This window comes from Rhinolophus sinicus, linkage group LG06 (genome assembly GCF_036562045.2).
Source record: "Rhinolophus sinicus isolate RSC01 linkage group LG06, ASM3656204v1, whole genome shotgun sequence".
Classification (NCBI taxonomy): domain Eukaryota; kingdom Metazoa; phylum Chordata; class Mammalia; order Chiroptera; family Rhinolophidae; genus Rhinolophus; species Rhinolophus sinicus.
In genome coordinates this window covers 132,300,212-132,326,836 of record NC_133756.1, presented here as the reverse complement: position 1 = coordinate 132,326,836, position 26,625 = coordinate 132,300,212, and the positions used below count along the sequence as shown (strand labels likewise).

Genomic DNA, 26,625 nt, shown 5'->3' with positions numbered 1-26,625 from the left:
CACAGAGCATGTGGGTGGATGGAATATCCGGTCCAGGGAGGGTGACAAGTCACAATTATGAGTATGACCGTTCCTGGATCCTGGGCAGAGTCGAGTGGGAAGATCAAGTCACCTGGGCTTCCAAGCCGGAGGGGAAAATTGGGCCGGCACTAAGACCGGCAGGGCTCCGGGCAGCAGGGGGCGCTGTGGCGGGAGCCGCACCGGGCGCACCAGGCCCTCTGTCCTCTCGCCTTTTTCGGCGGCTTCCGGCGCGGCTCCTGCACGTTGGTGGCTGTGAGTGATGGATCGCAACCCCTCTCCGCCGCCGAGTCGGAGTGAGGACGGCGACGAGGAGGAGGTGGCCGGAGGAGACTGCATAGGGAGCACGGTCTACAGCAAGCATTGGCTCTTCGGCGTCCTCAGCGGGCTCATCCAGGTGTGGAAACTCGCGCTTCGCGTGGGCTCCTTGCCTTTCCCCCAGACCCTCCGGCCCCGCCGCCGGCAGCCCCCTGCTGCCCCCGAGCCGCCGTCTGCACGACTCCTCCTCCTCAGTCGCGCGTGGGGGGACCTCTCCCCTTGCGTACTGGCCTCGGCGGACCCCCGTTCTGCCGAGAGCCACTCCCGGTGCCCCGTAATACAAAGGGTGGTGTAACGGCAGGGATGCTCGGTGCTTGCGGTTACAATATTTTACTTTTGCACTTTTCCAACAAGTATATGACCATGTAAATAAATAAATACGTTGCTCAGGTTTTTGCTCCCCATTCCCACTGTCGTTCCCGAAGGCTCGGTCCTAGTTGATCTATTTCGTGGGTTTTTGTTGTAGAATAAATGATGATTTTGGAGTTACACGCCGCTGATATCAAAAGCGCGGCTTCATCACCTACTAGCAGCGTGACTTTGGGCAAGGCACCTAATCTCTCAGAGCCTCGATTTCTTTCTCAATTTTTGTATGGTGGGATGATAATATCTATATGTATATAGGGATATTGTGTTGAATAAGATAATGGCCATAGAATGCTTACCACGCGTTTGGCTTATAGGAGGCTCTCAATAAATGTGGGCTTTCTGTCCCAACGTTTCCCTAACTGATTTCCCTACTTCCGATCTCTGTCCTCTCCAGTCCATCTTCTGCACAGCTGCCAGAATAATCTTCCTAAAAATGATGATGATAATAATAATAATAATAAAAAGCTGTCTATAGGAACTCCTCCTAGCTCCCTTTGCCTTCAGGAGAAACATGCGTAATTCTTAGCTTGGAATCCAGGGCTCTTTGCAATCTTTCCAGCCTCATTTGCCCATGACAGTAAATTGCTCACCATTCCCCAAACATGCTGGGCTGTTTCTTCCCTCTGAACTCCTGTACTTTCCTCTATATGCTCTTCTCCCTTTCTTCATGTGACAAACTCCTCCCCTTCCTCAGAGGTTTAGCTTACATATCACCTAAGAGAAGTTTTCCCCAACTTCTTCCAGGCGTAGGTCATTGGTCCATCATTTGAGCTCTCACAACTCTGTCCACAAATCAGTTGAATCACTTAGCGTTTTCTGTTGTGATTATGTTTGCATGTCCTTTCCCCCAGTAGATCCTAAACTACTTGAAAGCAAAGGATTAAATCTTACTCATTTTTGTATTTCTATCCCGATGCCGAGCAACACTATTGACTCCATGAATGTTGAATCAGTAGATCTACCTAAGATACTAATTTTTAAAAAGTTTTTGCAAGAGCAGACACTTTGAGAATAGTATCTTTGTGACTTCTAAATGATTGTGGGATAATATTGCTTGAAGAGTACTGTGGACAGCTTTTATTCAACACGTTTCTTCCTTTGTGTATCTGAAGCTTGTTAGCCCTGAAAATGCCAAATCCAGCACAGATGATGAGGAGCAACAGGTGGAGCTTGATGAAGACATGGAGAACGAAATTTGCAGAGTATGGGATATGTCAATGGATGAGGTATGGGGTTGGAAATGAAACTGAAAAGGCTGCTGGGTAAGGAGGCGATGAATGGAATTTTTTTTAAAGGGTCAAATCTTAGGTCTCGGGAAAGATAGGTGTCTGTAATCATTCCTATATGTGATATAGAGAATGAGGGTGCAGGAGCTCTAAATGCTACACACTTGCCTTTGAGGGTAGATGATCTCAACCGTGATTAGATTTAGGCTAAATACATAGTTCTCGTGAATGCTAGAATGCTTATGGCTCAGGGAAGTTCTGATACTTATTTACCTAAAGGGAATGTTGGTCTTGTATTTGAGAGCAGGATAGGATTTTGACTGAGATAGAATTGAATTTATAGATCATTTGGGGGAAGAATTGGTACGTGAATGATAATGAGTCTTTTGAGCCATGAACAAGTTTTATCTATTTACCTAGGTTTTCTCTAATTTCTTTCAGCAAAGTTTTATAGTTTTTAGTGTATATGTCTTTCACATCTTTTGTCAGATTCATTTCTGAGTAGTTCATATTGTTGGATGCTATTATAAATGGTATTTTAAAAAAATTTCAGTATCTGATTGTTCATTTCTGGTATGTAGAAATGCAGTTGATTCTGTATGTCATGTCCAGCAGCTGTGCTAAAATTCACTGAAGGTAGTACCTTTTTTTGTAGATGCCATTAGATTTTTCTAAATAAATGATTCTTATTTATGAACTAAAAAGTTTACTTCTTTTCCAGTCTAAATTCCTTTTATTTCTTTTTCTTGTACATTTGCTCTGGCAAGTATGATGTTGACTAGAAGTGATGAGAGGGGACTTTCTTGTCTTGTTTTTGATTATAGGGGCAGAGAGCAGTGAGTCTTCCATCATTAAGTATGACGTGGTTGCAGACTGAGAAAGTTCCCGTCTGTTCCTGGTTTGCCTAGAGTCTATCTAGAGTAGGTTGGGGATTTTGCCACGCTTTTGTTGAGTATGTGGAGATGATCATGTAGTTTCCTTTTTAATTTGCGAATATGGTGAACTGTGTTGATTGATTTTCAAGTTCCCAAAATCTTGTTTAGAAATTTAATCTAAGTCCATGAGAGAGACTCATTTTCTTGTCGTCGTCTGATTTGGGTACCAGGGTAATGCTGCCTCACAGATTGGAAAGTTTTCCTCTTCCCTTTTCAGGAAGCGTTTATGTAGAACTGATATTACCTTAAATATATGGTTGAATTCACCAGTGAAGCCTGAGCTTGGAGTTTTCTTTGTGGGAAGATTTTTTGTTTGTTTTCAGTTTCGTGTATTTATTTCTTTTTTTAAAAAATAACAGTTTATTGAGCTAGAACTCACTACCATAAAATTCACTATTTAATGGTTTTTAGTGTATTGTGGGAAAGGCTATAAATTAATTTCCTTTAATAAATAGATATGGGGCTGTTCAGCTTACTTTGGTAGTTTGTGTTCTTCAGGGAATTTATCTGTTTCATCTAAGTTGTCAAATTCATTGTAATAAAGTTGTTCATAGTATTGTGTTATTGTTCTTTAATATATGTAGAATCTGTAGTGATGGTACCTCTCTTATTCCTGATATTAGTAATTTGTGTCTTCTGTCTTTTCCCTGATCAGTCTGGCTAGAATTTTTAACAATTTTATTGATCTTCACAAAGAATCATCTTTTGGTTTTGTTGATTTTTCTCTATTGCTTTGCTGTGTTTTGTTTCATTGGTTTTCATTTTGATCTTTATTATTTTCTTCTGCTTACTCTGGCTTAATTTGCTCTTTTTCTAATTTAAGGAGGAAGCTGAGGTCGTTGATTTCAGACCTTTTTTTTTTTAGATACAGCATTTTACACTATACATTTTCCTGTCGCTATTGATTGCCTTAGCAGTACTCCACAATTTCTGATGTGTTGTGTTTCATTTCATTTAGTTCAGAATACTTTCTGATTTTCCTTAATGTTTCTTTGGTTAATGAGTTATTTAGCAGTACATTACTTAGTTTTTAAATATTTGGGAATTTATCACATATCTTTCAGTTACGGCAGTAATGAATACTGAAGCCTTTTAACTGTTTTGAGATGTGTTTTATGGCCCAGAATATGGTCTATCTCGGTAAACATTCCATGTGCACTTAAAAAGAATGTGTATTCTCCAGTTACTGGGTGGTGTGTTCTATAAATGTCAATTAGATCAAATTGTTGAGACTATTCTTCAATTCTTCTTTCTACTTGGTCTATAATTGTTGAGAAGCTATGTTTTAAAATAATTTTTTAAAGAGAACCCACTTTTCAAGTGAAACCTTAGTGTGAAACCTTCAAATAAAAGGTGACACACAGCTGCTGTTTGAATGAGATTGCTGGTGGAGGGGAGAGTCATGTTCTTGGCCTCCTCGCCCTCTTATGGCAACTCTTGAAGCATCTGTAGAGAACTGAGCTGTCCACTCATCACTGGCATAAAGTTTCTCCAGTGAGACGATGTTTCAGTCTTATCCTCTACCACTCAGAGTTTGAGCAGAGACTTTCAGAACTTCCTGCATATTTTCATGTGCCTGTGCCGTGCTCTGCCTGGAATGGCCTCCGGCTGGCAAAATCTTTCTCACTTTTTATGGCCCCGCTTAAATGTCACCTCCTCTGTGATCCTTCCCCAGATGCTCCAGGCAGAACATGTTCAGTGTTGCATAACACACACTTGTTGTTCAGCGATTGTTTTGAGCCTCTGTATCCTCTGATAAATTTAAGTTCCTTTTCTTAAATCAGAGATACCTTCTCTGATGTATCTAAAGTAGCCCCCCCATTTCTTAGCTTCTAGCATGCACCATCTTGTTGATATTCTTTGTAGTATTTAGAAATTATGTAGTTTAATTGTTTATGTGTTTATTGTTTGTTCATCCTTCTAGAATGAAAACTCCATGGCACTGAGACCTTACTAACGTGTTCTCTGATGTGCTTTTTACTTGGGTTCTTCAGTAAATATTTGGTGAAGAATGAATGAATACATGGTGTGCTGGTTAAGGGCATGGCCTTGAGTCATACTCATCTGGCTTCAAATCCTGGCTCTGTTCTCCTACTGATTAATCTTGGGCAGGTTGCCTAACCTTTTGAAACCTCAGTTTATTAGTGTGGTGGGCTAATGATCACTACTTCATAGGGTTGTTTTGAGAATTAAATGAGATAGTATGCAAACTACTTGCCTGACATTTACTACTTGTTCAATAAATGTTAATTGGCATTATTATTGTCGGTGTTGATATTGTTATGCCATCCTGTGCTACTCCAGGAATTATTAACTGTCGTTAAATAAATAAGTTCCTGCATGCTACAGAGAGTTCCCGACATGACAAATAACTTGATCATTTAGAGTGGAGAGCATCTGCTGTCGTGACTTTCAGTTTGGAGTGTATCATTGAAAACGCTGTTTTGTCTGACCATCGTGTCTTAATAAGTACAGATGTCTTTCCCAGTCAGCAATCATAGAGGTTACCCAGGTTTCAGCTGCTCTGAGGGGCCTTCAGGGCCCTTTGAAGTACATTTTCACATAAGACATCTAGCCTGTGTTTTAAGTTAAGCTATCATAAATACACATCTCAAGTTTGGTAAAAATCTGAGGCAATAGACAGTCAGAAACTTAATTTTTAAGTATTTTACAATGTAAATCTCCACAGCTAACTGATTAAGTTTTGGGGCCCACATTTCTAACAAGATTGGGTTACATGTTCACTTCCGGTTCCTTCACCTATGTAGTGTGTCCTTTCAGGTGTTGCGGACTGGGCAAACTCCCTAGGAAGGAGGTGTGAAGCTGTAGCAGTTACACAGTGACCAGACATTTTTTCTATTGAGGATTTTAAAAGCACAAGTTCTGATTTTGAGCATGATCCCATAGGAGTTTTCACCTGTTTCCCCTACCATGTTTTAAGCTCTTAGAAGACAAGAAATAGGAATTTTACTTTTTCCTTATCCCCAGCTTCTAGGATGATACCTGGCAATCAGCAAATGTGTTTGAATGAGTTAATGAGAATTCCTGGTGGGTAGAGAGATCATTAAGATAAATACATCCAAGGCAGAAAGAAGAGGGACAACCCTTTAGAATATCACAGTTAGTTTAGATTTGTTTATGAAATGTTCCATTGCCTTGGGACCAGATACCAAAAAGATTTTCTAATGTTACTTTTGTTTGTTGACAAAATTCCTAACTTTTTCCCTTTTGCCTGAAAGGAAGTATATATGGAATTAATTTTCTTATGGTTACCTAAGCTATGGGGTTTAAAAAGGAACATTCGACATCCAAGTTAATAATCATTTTTATTTTCAGGATGTGGCTTTATTTCTCCAAGAATTTAATGCTCCTGACATATTTATGGGAGTATTAGCCAAATCCAAATGTCCTCGATTAAGGGTAAGTATGACATTTTTTTTTTAAATTATTGGGGTGACAATTGTTAGTAAAATTACATAGATTTCAGGTGTACAATTCTGTATTACATCATCTATAAATCCCATTGTGTGTTCACCACCCAGAGTCAGTTCTCCTTCCATCACCATATATTTGATCCCCGTTACTCTAAGTATGACATTTTTATTGCCTCTTCTTTGGAATGATAATGGCAGTTAATGCTGGATAGTCTTTCATTTTTTTCAGTTTCATTTTCTTACTGTCTACAAATGTTTATTGAATATTACCAGGTACTACGTAATGTGCTATTTAAAAGTATTAGAATCCTAGAATTTTAGATTTGGACTGGACCAGGGAGATCAGTACTTTCATTTAACAGCTATGGAAACCGGTAAGCATAACCAAAGTTATGCCGCTAATATGTGGCAGGACCGGGAGCAGTGCCCGGACCTCCCATTTCTGTTTATTGCTCTTTTTTAATTCATAAAATCCTCCATTGCTTAAAAAACCTTCATTCTAAACTCAGTCGATTGCTCAAGATTTTCTGTAATCTGAATCTAATTCATCTTTCCTGCGTAAGATGTACCCTCCAGATGGTCCTAATTTAGCAAGGCCTGTCTACTCCTTGTTTCAGGAGTAGACGCACTGTGTGTTACTGTGATCGTCGTCATCGCTGTGTCTCCCTTTGTATGCCTTCCATCCCGTCTGTTTCACGTCTGTTTTCCAAGGTGGTGCATTTCTGCCAAGCCTTCCCCAATAGGGAAGCTCTCAGTGGCCATTGCTGATTGTAAGCTCTCCAAACAATGATCTGTACTCCTCATTTAGTCTTTATGTCCTGTGCAGTGTATTGTGCTGTAGTGCCATTTGGGTTGCTGTGTGCTATGCATGTTGTGGGTGATTAAGAAATATCTAGGAAGTAATTATAATTACGAATAACTTATAACTGAGTATTTGGTTTTACTACTCTATTAGCTACTACTCTTTTACAAATAAAAGAACTACTTAAGTCTCAGGTTAAGAGATTCGTCCAAGGTAATACAACTAGGAAGGAAGGAAAGATCACACAACTAGGAAGGAAAAGATTTGAGCCTAGCCTGTTGTTCAGTAAAACCAGTGTATTGTACTGTCTCTCTTTGTTTGAAATTATGAAGTAGAGAACTCCACAGCATATTTTTACAAATTGATGTTGAATTAAAATTTACTTAGTACCATGCTTCACCTGAATTGGGGCCTGATGAACCACTTTTTCTTGGATCATTATATTAATATAAAGATTTAACAGTTATATGATTTTCTCCTGAATTTTTTTTTTAACTTAAATACATTGATTCAGAATTAGTACTTAAAGAAAATAAGCTTATGTCAGGAATGTCACCTTTCGGGAATTAGTCATATTATATATGTCTGTGAGCCACAGCCTGTCTGTAGCAATGATTCTCAGCCTGGGCCCCACGTTAGAATCACCTAGGACTCAAACTTCAGCAGTCCCAGAATCACTGGGTACTGGGCTCACCCCCAGAATTTCTGATCCAGCAGGTTTGGGGTAGGATCGAGGATTTCGAACACCTTCCGGGGTGACGCTAGTCCTTTGGCCCAGGGCCCACATTTTGAGAAGCTTTGCTGTAGCAAGCTTTAAAAATCCCGAGTCAGGCCGTACCCAGATTGGTTAAAATACAATCTCCAGTGTGAGGCTCCAGACAGCTTTTCAAGTTCCCCTCAGTCCATTGAGCAGCCAGACTGAGAAACTTGGTCTTTGATTGGAAGTTCAATTCCCTCTTTAGGTTGTAAGGGAAACGTATGTTTCCTTCCTGCCCCTACTCTCTTTTAATCTTTTCCCAACAGTTGATCACCCACGTTTTATTGACACTCTCCACTTTTGTAGCTTTGGTGCCACCTCTCTCTCCTGGTCTCTCACCTCTTCAGTCACATCTCTGTCACTTTTATTGGCTTTCTGCTTTCTTCCTACATGCTGAGTGTGGGCTCCTTCTACGGTGTAGACCAGATCCCTCGTCCTCTTTATACTCATTTCCTTAGTGAGCTCATCCACTCTTCACATTTTTAAGTTGCAAATCTGTGCCTGTGCTATGACCTCCCTTCTGTTTTTCTGGTGTCTCATCTCCACCTTTTTTCAGGCATTCTCTACTTGCATGCTTCATTTTCCAATCCAAAATTCTACATACCTTAACTTACAAGTGATTATCATACTTACCTGATCATAAAAATCACATGGTGTACTTGGTAATCAGTAGCTTCCCAGGTCCTGCCCTGCTGATTCTGATTCTGAGATGGGACTTGGAAATCTGGGTTTTTAACTCACGCCATGAGTAACTTTTATGTTCCAGCAACTTTGGAAACACTATCCTAACTGAATGCATTGTGTCCTTTCCTATACTTTCTCTCCCAATTTTCCTGTCAGGAGGACCAATATCTCTGACTAGAGAAATGAAGCGATTTGAAACCTAGAGTCGTATTCAACTGCTTTCTCCCTTTGCCTCCATCAGATTGTTTTGCTTTCACCTTGAGTCTTTCTCAGCTTCATTCCTTTCCATGCCTGTCAGTACCACCCCCATCTTCTCACAATATGGTAAAGTGGTCACATGCTCAGGCTCTGGAGTCCTGCTAGTTCCTAGTGGGAGATCTTGGGCAAGTTGCTTTAACTTCTCTGTGCTTTAGTGTCCTCCTCTGAGAAACAGGGATAATAATAGTACCTACCTCATAAATTATTATATGAAACGATACAGGGAGAGTGCTTAGAGTAGTGCTGAATAAACATTAGCTGTTATTACTGAGGTTATTAACTTCATTTAAAGTTTTTTCACTATCATGCAATACTCATTTTGTTGCCAGAGTAATTTTCCTAAAATATTGTTGCAGTATATTGTCCCCCTCCTTCATGGCTCCACATAACCTAAATTAAAATCTTCAGCATGTCATTGAGGGCCCTTAGTCCTGATCCTTCTTACCTGCTGGATTGCTCTTATGTATTCTCTCACTGTGGGCAACAACCAGGGTGCTTTCTATATTGTCCACTGTACTAGCCATGTACATGATTTCCTTTATGTCTTTCTGATACTTTCCCCTTGTTTGAATGTCTTTCTTGTTTGCATGTCTAAATCTTAAATGAACCAGTCATTTAAGACTCAGTTCACCCATAAGATTTCTTCTTCCATAACTCCTGCCTGCCTTTGATCTTTCTTTTTCTCATGTCTTTCATCCCTTCCCAAATACGTGAACTTGTCAAGACTAGGGTGTAGGCAATATACTTCTATAATATGTGCTGTTTCCTGTTCTGTTCTAAGGCTCAATCAAGTTTTTTTCAAGTGTTTATTCTTGTATGTGTCTTTTACCTCAGAGCCATTGTGACCTGTGAAATTTGATTTGGCAGGAAATCTGTGTGGGAATTTTAGGTAATATGTCCTGTTTCCAGGAGATATGTGTGTCCATCAGCAGTAATAAAAATCTTGGGTAAGTTTTACTACATAATTAATTACATCTTTAAAAATACAGTTTCATATTTTATATTCCTAAGGAAATCCTAGTACATAGTAGAGATAGGGAAATATTGTGAAACGTAGCACTTCCTTTCTCCTGATGAGCACTCTCCGGGAGCTTCATTGTATGTTGATGGTAGCTGGGGGCTTGCACACTATTTACGGACATGATTCAGGATTTAGGCCTGTTTTCTTTATCAGTCGTAAAAGGACCTGAATTGTCAGCAGGTGGTAAGCCAGACAGGATGAGAACTATGGGGGCACCTGATCAGAGTCCAAAACAGTTCAGGCTCAGGCAATCCAAGGGCTCAGTCTGGAAAAACTAGACTGTTGACCAGAGTCACCCTGAGAACTCTGACTTAGATGGAGGGCAGGGGGGATGACTTGCCAGCAGATTAGAAGATACAAGGTTGCCTCTGTGATTCAAAGACTTTCATCCTTCTTGATGGAAAGTTTTGGGCAGAGGGATTTTTAATGGTGGAAATCCTCGTGGTTACTTTAAGAGGTTTGAGAACACCCTGGAATTATATGCTAAATTTTGTGAGAATTCATATTCTAGCCAAAGGGTTCATGGCTGTTAATCAGAATCTTGAAGTAATTTGTGCCCACAATAGTTTAAGAAAAGTGTTCTGGGTGGTGATTGTCAGCTAGGGCTGTAGGGTTTACCACGGGATTCCAGCATCTGGCTCTTTAAAATAGAGGTGATTGCCTCTGCTACTGTGGAAGGACGTGAACATCCTATTTAAAGGTTTTTATTCCTCAGTAATTTACAGTAATTCATGGAGTAAATGACTCAGGATTATGTTTGGTCTCTAGTGGTCTCTATCAAAACCTGAGAATGAGTAATGTTAACAAGTTTTATAAATTCAGTTAAATGCTTATCTGAAAACTATGGAACAATTTACATTGCTAATGGGATATACCACTTTGGAACAGTTGGGCATCATCTAGACGGGTTGGAAGATACGCATATGCTGTGACCCAGCGATGCCACGTGTAGGTACGTGGTAAGAGAAACCATGTATGCATACGCATACGGCAGGATGCTCATACAGAAAGTATTATAGGAGCAGAGCGCATTGCTTGAAGTAGCTCAAAATTGGAATCAACTCAAGTTTCCGTCAATAATAGGCTGGAAAAATAAATTGTGTTGTAGCCACACAATGGAATGTTCTGCAGCAGTGAATCAAAGAACAGTAGCTACAGGGACAACATGGGTAGATCTTAAAGACATGGTATGGAGCAAAAGAACTAAAACTCAAAGGAATACATACAATGTAATTCTTTCATATAAAGTTCAATACCAAATCTATATTAAATAATGAAACTAGAGTAAAGCAAAGAAATGATTGCTGGAAAAGTCTGGATAGTAGTCATTTCTAGGTGGGAAAGAGAATTGTGATTTGGACGGGAAACACGGGCTACAGAGATGGAACACTGTTCTGTTTCTTGGAAAGATTAGTGTTTATAGTTACTAAGTGTAGATTTGCATCTTACAGGCTTTTATATATGTGCTATATCTCACAATTAAAATATTTTAAAAATTAAGTGAAAACTCTACTTTGATACTTGAAATGAGAGAAGTGAGGCATATCGGTTTGACTGTTTTGTTTTTGTAGCCAGGTATTACTGCACTGTTTGTATGATTCAGACCCTCCTACTCTGCTGGAAACAAGCAGGTATGCTTTCCTCTTTTTATGGATTCTGTATACTCACCCATAAGGGAGTCTGGAAAAATAGTTAATTCTTCATTCCTGAATTTCCTTTACTGACTTTGAATGACAGATATTAAGCTCACATTTATCATGTAGGTTATTGCTTACTTGCCTTTCCCAGACACAAGTGGCCAGTGTCTGGGTTGAAAGAATCCGGGAACATCCAGCTATTTATGATAGCATTTGCTTCATCATGTCAAGTTCAACAAATGGTAAGTCACCATGTAATCTAGAAAACAAATTTTTGATAATATTTGATTGTTAGGAAACCAGGTAAATATTTTTGGAGGTCACTTAAAGGCTAAGTGTAAGGTGAGAAAATATTTCAATTTAAGGTATAAAATTTCTTCTTGAACTCCCAGGATACCAATAGCTCCCCCATTTAAAAATGAAGGAAGACAAGCACAGTTAAACAAAGGAGGTAAACATACTGCTTCTGGAATAACTAATGCTTTGGCAAGATTTGGCTTTCTTGGAATGGATTTAGGAATTTTGATCCACATTACTGCTTTAAAATTTTTGCTTTTCATTTCAACATCTTTTTTATTCGCTGCAGTTGACTTGCTGGTGAAGGTGGGGGAGGTTGTGGACAAGCTCTTTGATTTGGATGAGAAGCTAATGTTGGAGTGGATTAGAAATGGGGCTGCTCAGCCTCTGGACCAACCCCAGGAAGAGTCTGAAGAGCAGCGAGTGTTTAGAATTGTGCCCTGTGTACTTGAAGCTGCCAAACAAGTACGGTAGGTGAGCTCTTCTGTAGAGTGTTCTGGGAAAGTCCAGTTGCTACAGGTATCCTTAGACAGAAGGCATCTTAGTTTCTTTTGGACAGGGTGAATAGCATGCAACCCATCTTTGTAGGTTTGATTCACTACTAATACTTGGGGTGACAGTATATATTTGGTCTGTGCAAGAATCATAATGGTTACAAAGTACCTATTCTAATCTTGCTTAGCTATAGTAGTTCTAACTAAGTAATTCTAATATTACTTAGCTATAGGCTGTTATAAAGCATAGTTACTGTCTTAAAATCTGGTACAATTTTGTGTAATTTCAATTACACAAAGATCTTCTTGTGCTTTATTTTCCATTTGACATTTAACAACTTCTTCAATTAATGTCAGAGATCACTTGTTTTCTTGCTCCTTGTGTGTGTATGCCAGTCTTGGGTACGTGACTGACTTTCAGACTCTGATGTCTTCCCGAGAGTGATGACTAGGTCTTACAGATTATTGAAACTGTTTATTGCTAGTGGCTAGAAAATTAATTTATGAATTGATCTGCTTAACGGTTAGTTGTGCATTCTTAGTACTGTGTAACCCACAATAAAGCCTATTAATGTTATAGCTTTTATCCAAGTGAGGATTAAACTCATTGTCTATGCCCTAAACATGCTTCAGTGTTCTCCATCTCAGTAAATGGTCATCGTCCCATTTGGATAATGGGGAAGAAATGTGGAAGCCGTTACTGACTCTTTCCCATCCCACTCATTTCCCATGGCCAGTCAGTCTTCAAGCCTTCTTGACTTTCTGGGATCCCTTCCATGCCACCACCAGGCCACTGTCTCTCACCTGGACAACTGCAACATTCTCTTACCTAAGTGCTCTGCCTCACAGCTTGCTTCTTCCAAGCCTAGACTATAGAGCTGTCTTTCCAAAGCACTCATTGAATATTTCATTTTCATCTTCAAACGCTTCAGTTGCCTTCCTTGAGATGAGACTCAGATTTTTTTTTAAAAAAACATGCCTTATAAGGACATGCACTTCTCCATCCTTATTCCATTATTCTATTATCTCCATCCTTACTCCTTATCCTGTTTCAACCATAGGAAATTTCCTTCATTTCTTCAACTGAACCAAGCTCTCTTAATCCAAGCCTTTGCACACACTGTCTCCTCTACATCAGACATTTGTTTGCCCCTTCAGGTTTCTACGTAAACATCATTTCTCTTCATCATTTCTACCTTTCCTGACTCTCTAAACTAAAGTAAGTCTGTTTGCTGTGTGGTCCTCTGGCACCTTGGACTTCCTCTGGGGTTACATTCATACCACTTCATTACCCCGTTAATTACCTGCTTTCCTTCAGATGCTAAACTTCATGAAGGTGGGGGCAATGTCTTATACATCTATTTTCCCAGCCTCTACCATAGTGACTGAAAATGGTAGGTACTGAAATAAATATTTGCTGAACAATCTTTTAATTGTTCACTGCCTTTCACTTAATTGTTTGGTTGAGGAACTAAGTTTGTGAGTTTCTAGGAATCTAACCTGTTGATCACAAAAATTATGCTTACATGGTTTTAGGGAACTAGGATCATCCTGTGAAGTTTTAAGAGCTTCCTTGTTGTCAGTGGTTGGTGCTGGGGATGGACCATACATGCGCTCTATAAAAGTCTCAGTCATTTTTTGTCCTAATTATTCAAGTAAACCAGAATGATGAAGTACCGCCTAGCAGGTTTCTGCAATGCTGCTTTCGGGGGACAAGGCGAAAAAGAATTTTTACTTCTTGTCCTATGTGCATTGATTATATTACAGAAATTTATTTGATCTCCCCATTAGAATGTCAGCTCTGGTGAGCACAGACTTTGTCCCGTTCCCTGTTTCACCCTCAACATCTAGGGTAGTGGCAAGAACAGAGTGATGAATATTTGTTGAATAAATAAATGATTGCAGTCCCATAGACAGTAAAGTTGTTAACTCAGTGCTTTTGCTTTTTGTATTTAGTTCTGAAAATCTGGAAGGGCTCGATGTCTACATGCATATCTTACAGCTGCTTACCACAGTGGATGATGGAATTCAAGCAATTGGTAAGATATTATATGGGGAAGCACTATAGTTATTCATTTAATTGTTTTCTGTTTTTAAATTACTCCTTTCTTTATCATCTTAATTAAGTACAATGTCCTGATACTGGAAAAGACACTTGGAATTTACTTTTTGACCTGGTTTGCCATGAATTCTGCCAGTCTGATGATCCACCCATCATCCTTCAAGAACAGAAAACAGTGCTAGCCTCTGTTTTTTCAGTGTTGTCTGCCATCTATGCTTCACAGGCTGAGCAGGAGTATCTAAAGATAGAAAAAGGCAAGTATCATTTTAGTTCACTAAATTAAATTCTATCACATTTAAAGCCCAGGTTTGCATTGTGCATTTGGTTTTTTTCTCCCATTTTTTATTCTAGTACCTTTATTCCCCGATGACAAAAATATTACATCCTCAGTACAAAACAAAAATATTGTAAACTTTATGGAAGGAAACAGAGTGCTTGTGTTGCTGCCATCTACAGATAATTGGTAGACACTCACATGCGTATGCAGTTTTAAGTCCTGCTTAGTAGGCTTTTTAAATTTCGTTTAGAAATATAAAATGAATATTTTTCTATGGAAACAATGGTCTTTTACAGAATGATTTTTATGACTACAACTAAATCCATGATCCATCTAGAATTTATTCTCGTGTTACATGGGAGGTATGGTTTCAACTTTTTCCCAGATGCTACCCAGTTGTCTCAACATTATTTAGTGGATAAACCAGTTTACCCACATTGATTTGAAATTTCACGATTACTATGTTTTAAATATCCATATATATTTTATTCAGTTCCATTGCTCTATTCTTGTATTAGTATCCGCAGTGGGTTGCTTTGTACCTCTGGTGTTAAGTGCTAATGATGGTAGAAAACATACTTACCTTGATCCTGACTTTATTGGGAATGTTTCTAGAGTTTCACTATTAATCATGATACTGTTTTGGGCTTAAGTTATTTTTGTTTTACCACTTAAGGAGCTGTTAATCTATTCCTATTTTACTGAGTTTTTAGTAAAAAATAAATGTTGAATATTTTCAAGCGTCTTTTCTGCATCTATGGATACGTTATCTCGTTGAGAAGGTGATGTTGAGTACAGACTTGAGGGAACAATGGAGTGACTCATGTGAATACTTGGAGAGAAAAGCATTTCAGACAGAGGTAACAGCAAGCGTACAAGCCCTGAACTAGAAGTATGCCTTCTGTGTTTGAGAAGGAGCAGTGGGGCTTGAATGGCTGGGGTGGAATTAACATGGGAGAGAGAAATAGTACATGGGGCCAAAGAGGTAATGCGCTCGAGTGTGGACGGGCTGATTTTGCCTTTTACTCTGAGTGAGATAGGGAACTGTGTGGGGTTTTAAGCAGAGGATGGATAGACACGAGCTGACCTTTTTTTTTCCTTTAGTTTTTCTACTGGGGAATATTGGGGAACAATGTGTTTCTCCAGGGCCCATCAGCTCCAAGTCGTTGTCCTTCAATCTAGTTGTGGAGGGCGAGGTGTAGCTCAGCTCCAAGTCCAGTTGCCGTTTTCAATCTTTAGTTGCAGGGGGCGCAGCCCACCATCCCATGTGGGAATTGAACCAGCAACCTTGTGGTTGAGAGCTCACGCTCTAACCAACTCAGCTATCCGGCCGCCCCCCCGAAGCTCATTGTCTTCAGTCTAGTTGTGGAGGGCACAGCTCACCGGCCCATATGGGAATCGAACTGCATCAAACAACCCTGTTGTTCAGAGCTCATGCTCTAACCAACTGAGCCATCCGGGCACCCCATGAGCTGACTTTAATAGGCTTCCTCTGGCTTCCATATTGATAAGAAATGCAGGGGGGCAAGGGTTCAAAAGGGAGGCTAGTTAGGGGTCTATTGTGAACTTGAGGCAAGAGATGGTATAACTTGGATTAAGGTGGTAACTGGAGATGGTGGGAAAAAATAGTCAGATTCTGATCATTTTTAGATGGTGCCAACAGGATTTGCTGACAGGATGGGAGGGTGAGAAAAGTCAAGATATGGCTGGTATTTTTGTCCAGAAGAGTTGCCATTTACTCACAGGAAAGACTAAATTTAAACACAGTAAATTTGAGATGTCTGCTAGATGTCCAAGTGGAGGTATTGAGCAGGCAGTTTGAGTCTTGAGTTGAGGTCTTCTGTAACCTTTGTTACTTCTTTTGACTTGATTTAATGTGGAATGAGAAGAAAATTAATGTCTCTTACTAGTAACGTCTCTTTTTATCATTTGTGGTTTGCTTAATGAGTATTCATGTCATGTTATTTGGTATATAGATATTCGTTATAAATTGGCCATCTTTGTCTTTTTAAGGCTTTTTTTGGCTTGATTCAGATATAAAGGTCACACCCCTCTTTTCTTTTGTTTGATTTGCCTCTGGTCCCTTTGTTGTCTTTTTAATTTCAACCTTGCTAAGTACTTTGTTTTAGGTGTGTTGATTTTTTTAAATAGATGGGTTAAACTCATTTAAATTTATTGATACAGCAGTTTTGTTTGATCTGAATGCTGCCATATTTTCCATTTTGTATACTTACATTTAAATAGTTCAGTGTATGATTTATTTGCTTTGTTTTTGTGTGTACTTCTGATATGTAGGACGGTTTGTATTTTTGGTCTAGTGGTTACCTTTATAATTATAACTGCTCCCAAACATAATTATAACTGCTCCGTCAATTTCTCTTAATTCTTAAAAGCTAATAACTTAAAATATATACAAGCGTATCTCAGTGTTGACTTTTCCTTGCCAGTTTTTCTGGTACTTTCAAACTACAAATTTAGGTCTTCAGGATGGTGGGGTGTTCCTGAATTATATTTTTAGATGTCTGTTCTATTCCATCATTTTAGTTTCTTTGAGGGTTATAACTTGGTTTGTGTGGGATCTCCTTTCCTGTCTTCCATAACGATTATTTTCTCCATTAAAAAATAAAAAAATAAAAAACTCTTTATTTTAATTCCTTTTTTCTTTCTGACTTCCATGTCCCTTACTGTGTTTTCAAGTGTCTATTCTCCTTTGTGCTACTGCCACTTTTGCCTTCATTTCTGTGGTGGCTTTAATTTCTTTTAATGTCTTCCTTGAGCTGTACCAGCTCAGATTTCCTCTCCTATTGTCTTTTATTTCTTAGTCTGAGCTCTTATATCTCTGCTTTATGCTTGGTTACATGTTATTTTAAAAATCATGGCTAAATATTATCTTAATATTCATAAGCTTCATGTCAACATTTTTTGGTGAGTATTCTTCACCTGCCATTTGTTTTTCTTGCTCTTTCTTTTAGTGTCTTTCTGCTGCTGCTATGCTGTTTTATTTGCTTATTCATCATTGAGTGGATTGAGTTTTTCCTGGACTAGCTGTTTGCAGGAAGTTCATGCAGGAGAGGGGCTAAGGCTATGTTCTAGGGTGACAGGAGTTGGGTCTATGAGTCTTCTTGCTCTTTTTTCCAGGTGAGAGGTACTACATACAGTGCAGTCCCACCTTTCGCTTTGTCATTTGCCTCCTGTAAACATGGCTTGTTTATGGGATTACTCATTTACCCCCTCTTCATCTGCTTCGTAGAACCCCAGGAAAGCACCAACTGCCATCTTCATACACTCCGTTCCTGCTGTTGCAAACAAGGAATTTTGGATTTGTACCTTAGAGTATATGCTTCACCTTAGAGAAATGGACTTTTCGGGCCTTTTCTGAGATCTGCAGCCTTGGGCATCCTCTCACCACTTCTTTCCTACTCCCTGTTTGTTTACACTGCGTTTGCCACTATTTCTACCTATAGGTAACCCCTCAATAACATGGTGTTAGGTTCCTAAAAAATGCCATGTTTTGCGAATCCGTGTTATATGAAACAAAGAACTAGTACCAAAAAGGGGGTAAGGTTCCAAAAATTAAAGAAAAAAAATACTATTTTATTTTTATAATTAAGAGAAATATCTTTATTGAAACACTTTTCACCAAAAGTATAACATATTAATATGTATTAAATAGTGTTTTCTTTGTCATCACTACTAAGCACCATTAACCCAGGGCGTTTTCTTTTTGACAAGATATCTTCTTTCTCTGAACTTAATACTCCACAAACAAAATGGGTTTAAAATTCTAATACATTTTAAAATTTTGCTGTCAAATCTGATATGATATCCATGCTCGAATGAAAAATTTCAAATGTGGTAGGTGTCTTTCGCTACTAAAAGCTTTTATTATGTTCCATATTATTCGGGGATTTCCCTAATTTCAAATGAGGTATCTTTTGCTCTTAAAAGCTCTTATTACGCTCTGGGTTCTTCGGGGATTTCTCTAATTCTCAAACCATGTTAGAGTGAAACCGTGTTCTAGGAGGCCGTGTTGTACGAGGGTTTCCCCCAATTCTCCTACCGTTTAAAGAAGTGCCATGTTATACGGGGATTACCTGTACTTTGTATTTGAGGCTTCAGCTGTGTCCTACTTTTATCCAAGGCAGAGTTTGGTTTTTGTTGATCAATCTCTTTGTGGTGATTTCTGAAAGGAAAAGGGGGAAATGCTGACTTCGAGTCCCAGTGCTCTTCCCAACCTCCTTGTATATATGCTACTTCTGTTGAAAATCATAGAGTTTTTATTTGGAATACTGGGCACACATCTTCCTTGATGTCATGGGACTAGGTGTTCTTTATCCGTCCCCACCCCCACCCCCAAACTTTATGTATGGTTTTTATGATGGGACGAGAAAGTGTAAAGATGCTCCTTCAACTCGCAGCCACTGATGAACACCCTCCCTCATCCTGCCCTAAGCAGGGGCTTTGCAGAGTGATGGCTGGGGGTGAGAGAGGAGGCTGATACAGTATAGATTGGAGTGACCTACAGGGAAATCATGGGATGTTAGAATCAACAGTTGGTGGTAACACAAGTAAGAAAGTGGAAATAAATCCAAGGGTAATATAATAAAGCAGCCCAGCCCGGAGTTGCTCTGAAGAGGTGACATTGAATTGCGAAACAAAGGTTAAGATTTTCCTGGTTGCTAATTTAAAAAAAAAAAGTCATTGCCATGTATTGTAAATGACTTAAGTATGGAAATCAAGTTAGGTGTTTTTTTTTTAGTCAGTATACTTGATTCAGTGCTACAGCAAACTTTTTTCCTGGATTTATAATTATTAAACCAGATATCATAGAGTTAAAATCACTGATTGATTCAGAATGAGATACGTGTTAGCAAGTTCATGCTACAACATATATTTTGAGTCTGAGCTTCAGGCTTATGTTAAATTTTTATTATAGGCAAATTAAAATGATTGTTCTGTCTTTTAAGAAATTATGCTATTTTTTTAACTTAAAAGTTTTGTTTAAGAGTTATATTAAAGTTTAAAATTCAAATTCTTTTGTGTGGTCTCCAAGGTCCTACATGGTAGGATTCTTGCCCAATTTTCTACACTCATCTTGTACCCTTCTTGCTCACTTGATTTAAGCTACACTGGCCTTCTTTTTGTTCTTCAGACCTTCCAGGACATTTCCTGTTTGGGGCTTTTGCACTTATTGTTCCCTCTGCCTGAAATGTTTTCCTGGGCTCTTTGCATTGATTCTTCTTATCCTTTAGTTCTCAACTCAGTGCCACCTCTTCAGAGAGCCTCACCAGCTGCTAGCTGACTTAGTATATTCCCCTTTAATTTTCTTCAGAGAACTTACCAAATCTGAAGTGATCCGTTTTATTCATTTGCTTATGTAAGAGTATAAAAGTGTCTCTTAAAGGCTGAGGCCTTGATGATTTTGTTTATCACTGTATAGTATTAATACCTAAAATACCATGTCTAGTAGATACTCAGTATGAATGATTTGAATGAATGAATGAGTGATGGATAAATAACCAAATTTAACTGGCTAATTCCATGCCTCTTGATTGTTTGTACAGTAGCTCTTCCTCTAATTGACAGCCTGATTCGTGTCTTACAAAATACGGAACATTGTCAGAAGAAACGAGAGAACTCAGCAGAGTCTAACACAGAGGACACTAAAAAGTCCGACTTAACCCAAGATGATTTCCATTTGAAAATCTTAAAGGATATTTCTTGTGAATTTCTTTCTAATATTTTTCAGGCATTAACAAAGGTAAGAAAGAAGTATTAATTTTTTTTCAGCAAAAGGAAGTATAGATTGCTTAATGCTCCCAAGTTTATTGCTCTTATTATCTTTTTAATATAAAAGTAGTATAACTATTACATAAAATTGAGAAAATAGAGAAAGAAAAAACTTATCACTGTAAGTTTATAATCTTAAACCAGAAGCTGATGTGGTTTAGTATATTTATGTATGTGTTTTTCACATATTTAGAACCCTGTATATATAACTTTTACAGACTGCTCTTGTCACTTAACATTACTATATAAGCACTTCTCCTCACTCTAGATCAATTCACTGAAAGACTTTTCACTGAGAGCCAGTTTAGTACTCAATTGGCCAAAAAGTCAAGTTTTTAAAATTTTTTGTAAGCTTAAGGACTGTTCTTCCTGAATATATTCAGGATTATTAGCATATTCTTCCTTTGAGCACACCCTTTGTATCCATATAGTCTAGAAATATATATGTATATGAATACAACTGAAGAGTATATTCATAGTCATTGAATTTTTTTTCAAGAAGAATATTCCTTAAAACAGATTTCTGTTATTGCAGTGATTTGTTGTTTTTTGGGGTTTTTTTTGGTGAATTGTCCTTCCCTTTTCCATGTTTGAGATTATTACCTTAGCATAGGTTTTCAGAAGTTAGATTACTAGGTTTGACATTATAAACGTGAAGATGGCTGAGGCATAATGGCTACATATTGCCAAAATGCTTTTGACGTGAAAATGTTGATTTTAGTTGATCTTTATTATTGGGTATTATAATCTTATATCAAGTAAGTAATATAAAGTGTGATTAAATTGTGCCTTATTTTGATTTGCATTTTTATTATTAGGTAGTTTGAATATCTTTCCATATGTTTGCATACTGTTTGTGTTTCCTGCTTTATAAATTTATCCATTTTGATTATTTGCATGGAACTCCTTGAGGGAGGCTTCATCTTATATATTCATTGCAATTTTTCAAAATAATTTTTTCCATTGTTTGCTGTTGCTTTTGTTTTTTTGGGGAGGGAGGGACATAGATGTTTCTTGAATTTTAAGTGGCAGGAATATAGGAGGAAGGTGGGCTGAGAATAAAGCAGAGCTGTGACATGAAAATTCTTATATGCCATACTTAATGGAATTTGGACTTAATCTGGAGTGAACTGAGGAGCTACTGCAGACTTTTTTTAAGCATCACGTGATAAGATCTACTTAGAAAGTTTACACCAAAAGCAAGAGAGAGATGAGAGAGAATTGTAGCTGGGGGCCAGGAGGTCAGTCAGCAGGCTCTTGTGGCTGGTAATCTTCGAGAATAACCTGAAAAGGAAGGAGAGCCTAAGCAATGGAAGTGTGAACGGAGAGGAGAGATGGAATGAGAGAGATTTAGAAGAGCAGAATTAAAACACTCTGGGGAAGGGGGGGTTAGCAGCAGAGGAGGAGGGAAAATCTTGGCGTATCCCAAGTTTGGATTTGTGTAGCCAGGTGGGTGGGTGGGGTGGTGGTGCCCTTCACTAAAGTAAGGGCTGCGATGGAGCACATGTTTGGAGGAATGATACACCAGGAGGAATGATACTGGGCTCAGTTTGGGACATTTGAAATGCCTATAGGATCACTAGGGAATTGTATATATTGATTTATATTTATTCACCAGATACAGCTTTAGAAATTTCTTTCTTGACATTAGATGTTTTGTTTTGTTTTGTTTTAGGACACTGTGGCTAAGGCACTAAAGGAGGGCCAGTTAAGCAAGCAGCAGTGTTCCCGTGCATTTCAAAATCTTCTTCCTTTCTATAGCCCTGTGGTGAGTGTGAATAAATGCATAGGTGGCTGAGTTTCAGAGCATTATGAAATAAAATGTAAAATAAGTTCTTGATCTTTGAGGCCATTGTCACAAAAGATTGTATGTACAATTCACGTAATGCACTGGCCAGGTAGATGACTGTGGGGTAATTCATGGGGCTAGCCTGAGGGACAGTTCAAATTGTAAGAGAGGAATCAACATCGAATTTATAGTGGCACTTCCTGTGATGAAGTAGATAGCATACTATTAATCAAAAATAAGATTTTTTTTTAAAAGATTTTATTGGGGAAGGGGAACAGGACTTTATTGGGGAACAGTGTACTTCCAGGACTTTTTTCCAAGTCAAGTTTTTGTCCTTTCAATCTTAGTTGTGGAGGCCGCAGCTCAGCTCCAGGACCAGTTGCCATTGCTAGTTGCAGGGGGCGCAGCCCACCATCCCTTGTGGGACTTGAGGAATCGAGCCGGCAACCTTGTGGTTGAGAGCCCACTTTCCCCTGTGGGAATGGAACCCACAGACTTTGGAGTTAGGAGCATGGAGCTCTAACCGCCTGAGCCACTGGGCCGGCCCGAAAAAATAAGATTTTTTTATAGGTATAGTCAATAGATAGGTTTCTTCACATTACATACATTTGCTATCATTAGAGGCAATTTCAAAATAGGAACTTCTTTAGGAAAATGAAGTAGGGAATGTGGGAGTGAAGGGTTATGTCAGCAAGGAAGATGGTAATAAAACCTCCCTAAAGGGGAAGGGGAATTAGTGGGAGGATAAACACTAGTTCAAGAGGAAAATAAAATGGTAAAGGCTCGTCACTCCCTTGATGTTTCAGAGCTACTGTCCAGGAAGTACTCTTATTGTCCTCTGGGGTTCTGTCAACATTTCTTTCCCACTGGACTATTTAGAAACCACAGGTAGAGCATTTTTATAGTCAACAGTCAATATCTTAAACCACCTTTTCCTCTGTTTATGTTTATTTGGTTCTTTGGTTTGACTCACAGGTGGAAGACTTTCTCAAAATCCTACGTGAAATTGATAAGACCCTTGCTGGTGACCTGGAAGAAAGCTTCCCAAGTTTAAAGGTTCAGACTTAAAAACTGAATTGTAATTTCCTTTGCCCAAGAAATAAACTTTTATTTTATTTTTTTAACTGAACAGTTGAAATTGACATATAGGAAATATTAGATAAGGCCTATATAAGACCTTAATTGTCTGGTCATGCCCCAGCCATATCTCACTTTTGTTTGACATCGGAATTTGCAGTTTCACAGCCATCAAACACCCCTCCCCCTCTTTTTATATTGGTTATATGGTTTTCGTCATCTTCAAAGAAAACAAAAATATAAGCTAATTGTTGAGTTTCTTAGAATATTTGCAGGGTTGGTGAAGTTTCTTTCGTATCTCTTAATTTGATTTTTATGTGAGAATTTTATATTTGTATCCACTACAAGAATATTCAGCCGCACTAATAGAAAACCCTACAGTTATAGCTTAATCTGATAGGTTTTATGTCTCTTATGCAGTAAGAAGTCCAGAGGTGGGTAATCCAGACCTGATAAGGTGGCTCGGGGTCCCTGGTTCCTTTCACTTCCACATGGTCTGCCATGTAGACCTTTGTGTTTATATTTATAGTCTGGTGGTTAAGGGAACTATAACATTTCTCATGCCGTCTTCCACATTCAGGGAGGAAAAAGGAGAGGCAAAGGGGCTTTCTCCGAGCAAGTCTTTATCTTTTTATTTACAAAGTACAGCCCTCGCTGGCCAGAACTGTGTTACATGGCCATCCTTAACAGCAGCTGTTTGAGATTGAGTACTACTTTTTTTCTTTCTACCCTCTGCATTTTCCACTGTCTACAGGAGAGAAAAGAGAGAAGGAAGGGAGATGTGAATGGCTTGTGGAGAGCAAATCATGGTGTTTGTCACAATGTGCAAACATGTCATAGCCATTTTGTGACTGTTAATTGTGTTGATTCCATGTCAGATTGTTAGTAATTCAAGAGCAGTTATTTAACTTTGTTACAGTTCAATTTTTTTCAATGTACATATAAAGATAGAAATGCTAAAATTGTGAGGAAAGCATGTTAGCCAAGTTTTCTATTTTTAGCATAATTCCAGTTTTGAATTCCAGGTTCAATTTCAGAAAATTACTTGCTTGAGTGGATTCAGATTTTTAAAATAAGATTGAGGAAGTTTTATACTTTCTGATTATTTACAAACTGTTTTGTGCATGATTTCCCCTTCATACTTTTATGATTCTTTATAGTGCTTCCTAATGAAATAAATTCAGAGAATCAACCAAGTACACTTACGGAAGCATTATTTCAGTTACTGGAAGTGGAATTTTTAATAGTTTTTAAGGAAACCTCAGTTGTGAATAACAAAACCTGCTTTTTAAACCTCTCTTCTGGTACAACCTCTTCCCAGTTTATTACAGAATGTTTTGGACTAAAGCTGTGGTCTTTTCTCACACTTTGTATTCTTTTCTTGAGTGACTTTTGTTGATAAAACACAGTGATACAGTTGTTGGTAAGATATATGTAATTTCCAGTTTGCAGGTATTTTTATTGTTGAAAGTGTCCCTGCTGAAAAGAATTAAACGATAAAATTAAAGCTTACTGATTAAACTCTAATTGGTAGGTTTACTTTATGTTTATTTGTATATCTTCAGTGATGACCTTATCCATAGGTTGAATATGACTATATTTAACATAAGTTTACAAAGGCACCAATGAAATCACTCCTACCTGCTAGCAGATGTTGTTAAAAATTCCACTCTTGTTATCTCTTAAAGTTTAAGGTTAAGGTGCAAATAACCCCATAAGAGTAATACTCCAAGTTAATTTAGTCAGTGCTCATGAATTTCACTTTTTTTTTTCTGAGAGCACATTTTAAAAGGGGGAACACAAAGAACCTTGCATATCTGATGGAAAGAGTGCCACTCAAAGCAGATAAGTTACAGAGGGAAAAAAGGATACCGTATTTCCCCGAAAATAAGACCGGGTCTTATATTAATTTTCGCTCCAAAAGATGCATTAGGGCTTATTTTCAGGAGATGTCTCATTTTCTCATGTACAACCATCTGTATTTATTCATTTATTCATGTACAGAAATCTACATTTATTCAGATACAGTCATGTCATCTTCTTCTGGAACATCATCATAACTTTCCAAACCCCGAATTCTGGCTTCAGTATCTTGCAACTCCATTTCCTGTTTAACCATTGGCCCCAATCTCTCATGTCCAGCAACAGAGCTCTCCTTAAACGAGCACTTCTTGTCCATGTGGCCTGCTCGTAGTGCATTGACAACACAGCTGTCAGTGATTTTCTCCCATGAATTCTTCACCCAAGCCACAACCTCTTGCAGGCTAGGCTTCACAAAGTTTCCGCGCTGATTTGTCTCCTTTCTATTTTTAATGTAGTCATTGATTTCCATGCACAAATGTTCCTTGAGTGGCTTGTTTATTGCTATATCAAGAGCCTGGAGATACGCAGTCATTCCTGAGGGAATCACTATTTGATCTATTGTTCTCTCTGCAAGGAAGTTCTTCATGTCTTTAGCACGGAGAGTGCTGGCTGAATCCCAGACTAGCAGACCTCTTTGGCCACCTCACAAAGCAAGTGGCAGCATTAAATCGACCTATGTCCTTATAACTGCGTGTGTGCACCAGGCTTTTCGGTTTCAAGAACATAAATGCCTGAAACACGTTCAACCTTATCTTTCTTGCCCTTAGTGATGGTTAGAGGTGGGGCTTTCTTTCCATCCAGACAAATTGCCAAAATACAGGTAACACGTGCACTTTCTTAACCAGTGGAGGGAATGTATTTTGACGAGGCTCCCCTCTGATCAATTGTCGTTTGAGATCGTTGGCCCATAAACACTGCAGTTTCATCCATAGCAATCATGTTGGAGAGCTGGTATTTAGAAAAGTTGATGCCATCAACAAAGGACTTGAATGCAAGTGCACGTTTAATAACTTCAGTATCTTCCAACTTCAACAGTGTTGTCGATCTTAGAGATTGTTCATATCGCTGAAGGAAATCATTCAGCCAGTGCTGTGATGCTTTGAATTCTTCTGGGGATATTTCCAACTGTGGTGCCATTGCAAGGGCAAATGCTTGAATATCAGCCTTACACACAATCAAAGACTTTGCTCTCCTGTCAGCAATCCATTCACAGATGATGTCTTCAAATTCAGGAAGTAATGGTTGCCAACCTGATCCATACTTGCACTTCTTAGCATTTCCCTCGCCTACCTGTTGACTGAGGTTATCATACTCTGCTCGCCATTTTCGGACCATTCGGAGATCCAACTTCTTCTCTTTGCAGAAAGCCGTAAGATTCTTGCCCTGGGAGTCCTCCATGATTCCTTTCTTGTACTTGACAGAACAGCTCTTTCTTTTTGCACTCATCTTGTCTGGGGGTCATAATATTATTCCCTTTAAATCTACCATTAAATCAAGTGTTAATTGAAGACTTACGA

The 26,625-nt window shown here is 38.7% G+C and overlaps 2 protein-coding genes across 3 annotated transcripts in view; both read left to right on the top strand.

The window, feature by feature from the left end:
* The first annotated feature begins 233 nt into the window (after positions 1-233).
* Positions 234-24,772, top strand: SAAL1 (serum amyloid A like 1). The gene is made up of 12 exons (XM_019714970.2): positions 234-415; positions 1,818-1,931; positions 6,203-6,286; positions 9,669-9,748; positions 11,394-11,453; positions 11,586-11,701; positions 12,046-12,226; positions 14,207-14,289; positions 14,378-14,566; positions 20,154-20,350; positions 22,055-22,147; positions 23,144-24,772. The coding sequence occupies exons 1-12, from the start codon at positions 281-283 to the stop codon at positions 23,234-23,236; spliced, it is 1,425 nt and encodes a 474-aa protein (XP_019570529.2). The 5' UTR covers positions 234-280; the 3' UTR covers positions 23,237-24,772.
* The window catches only part of TPH1 (tryptophan hydroxylase 1), a 41,187-nt gene continuing 37,764 nt past the window's right edge, over positions 23,203-26,625 (top strand). Inside the window, exon 1 of one of the 2 annotated variants that reach the window (XM_074336100.1) lies at positions 23,203-23,224. The gene's annotated coding sequence lies outside the window, so the exon portion shown is untranslated. The remainder of the gene's footprint in view (positions 23,225-26,625) is intronic. The other variant, XM_074336102.1, reaches the window with a different exon arrangement.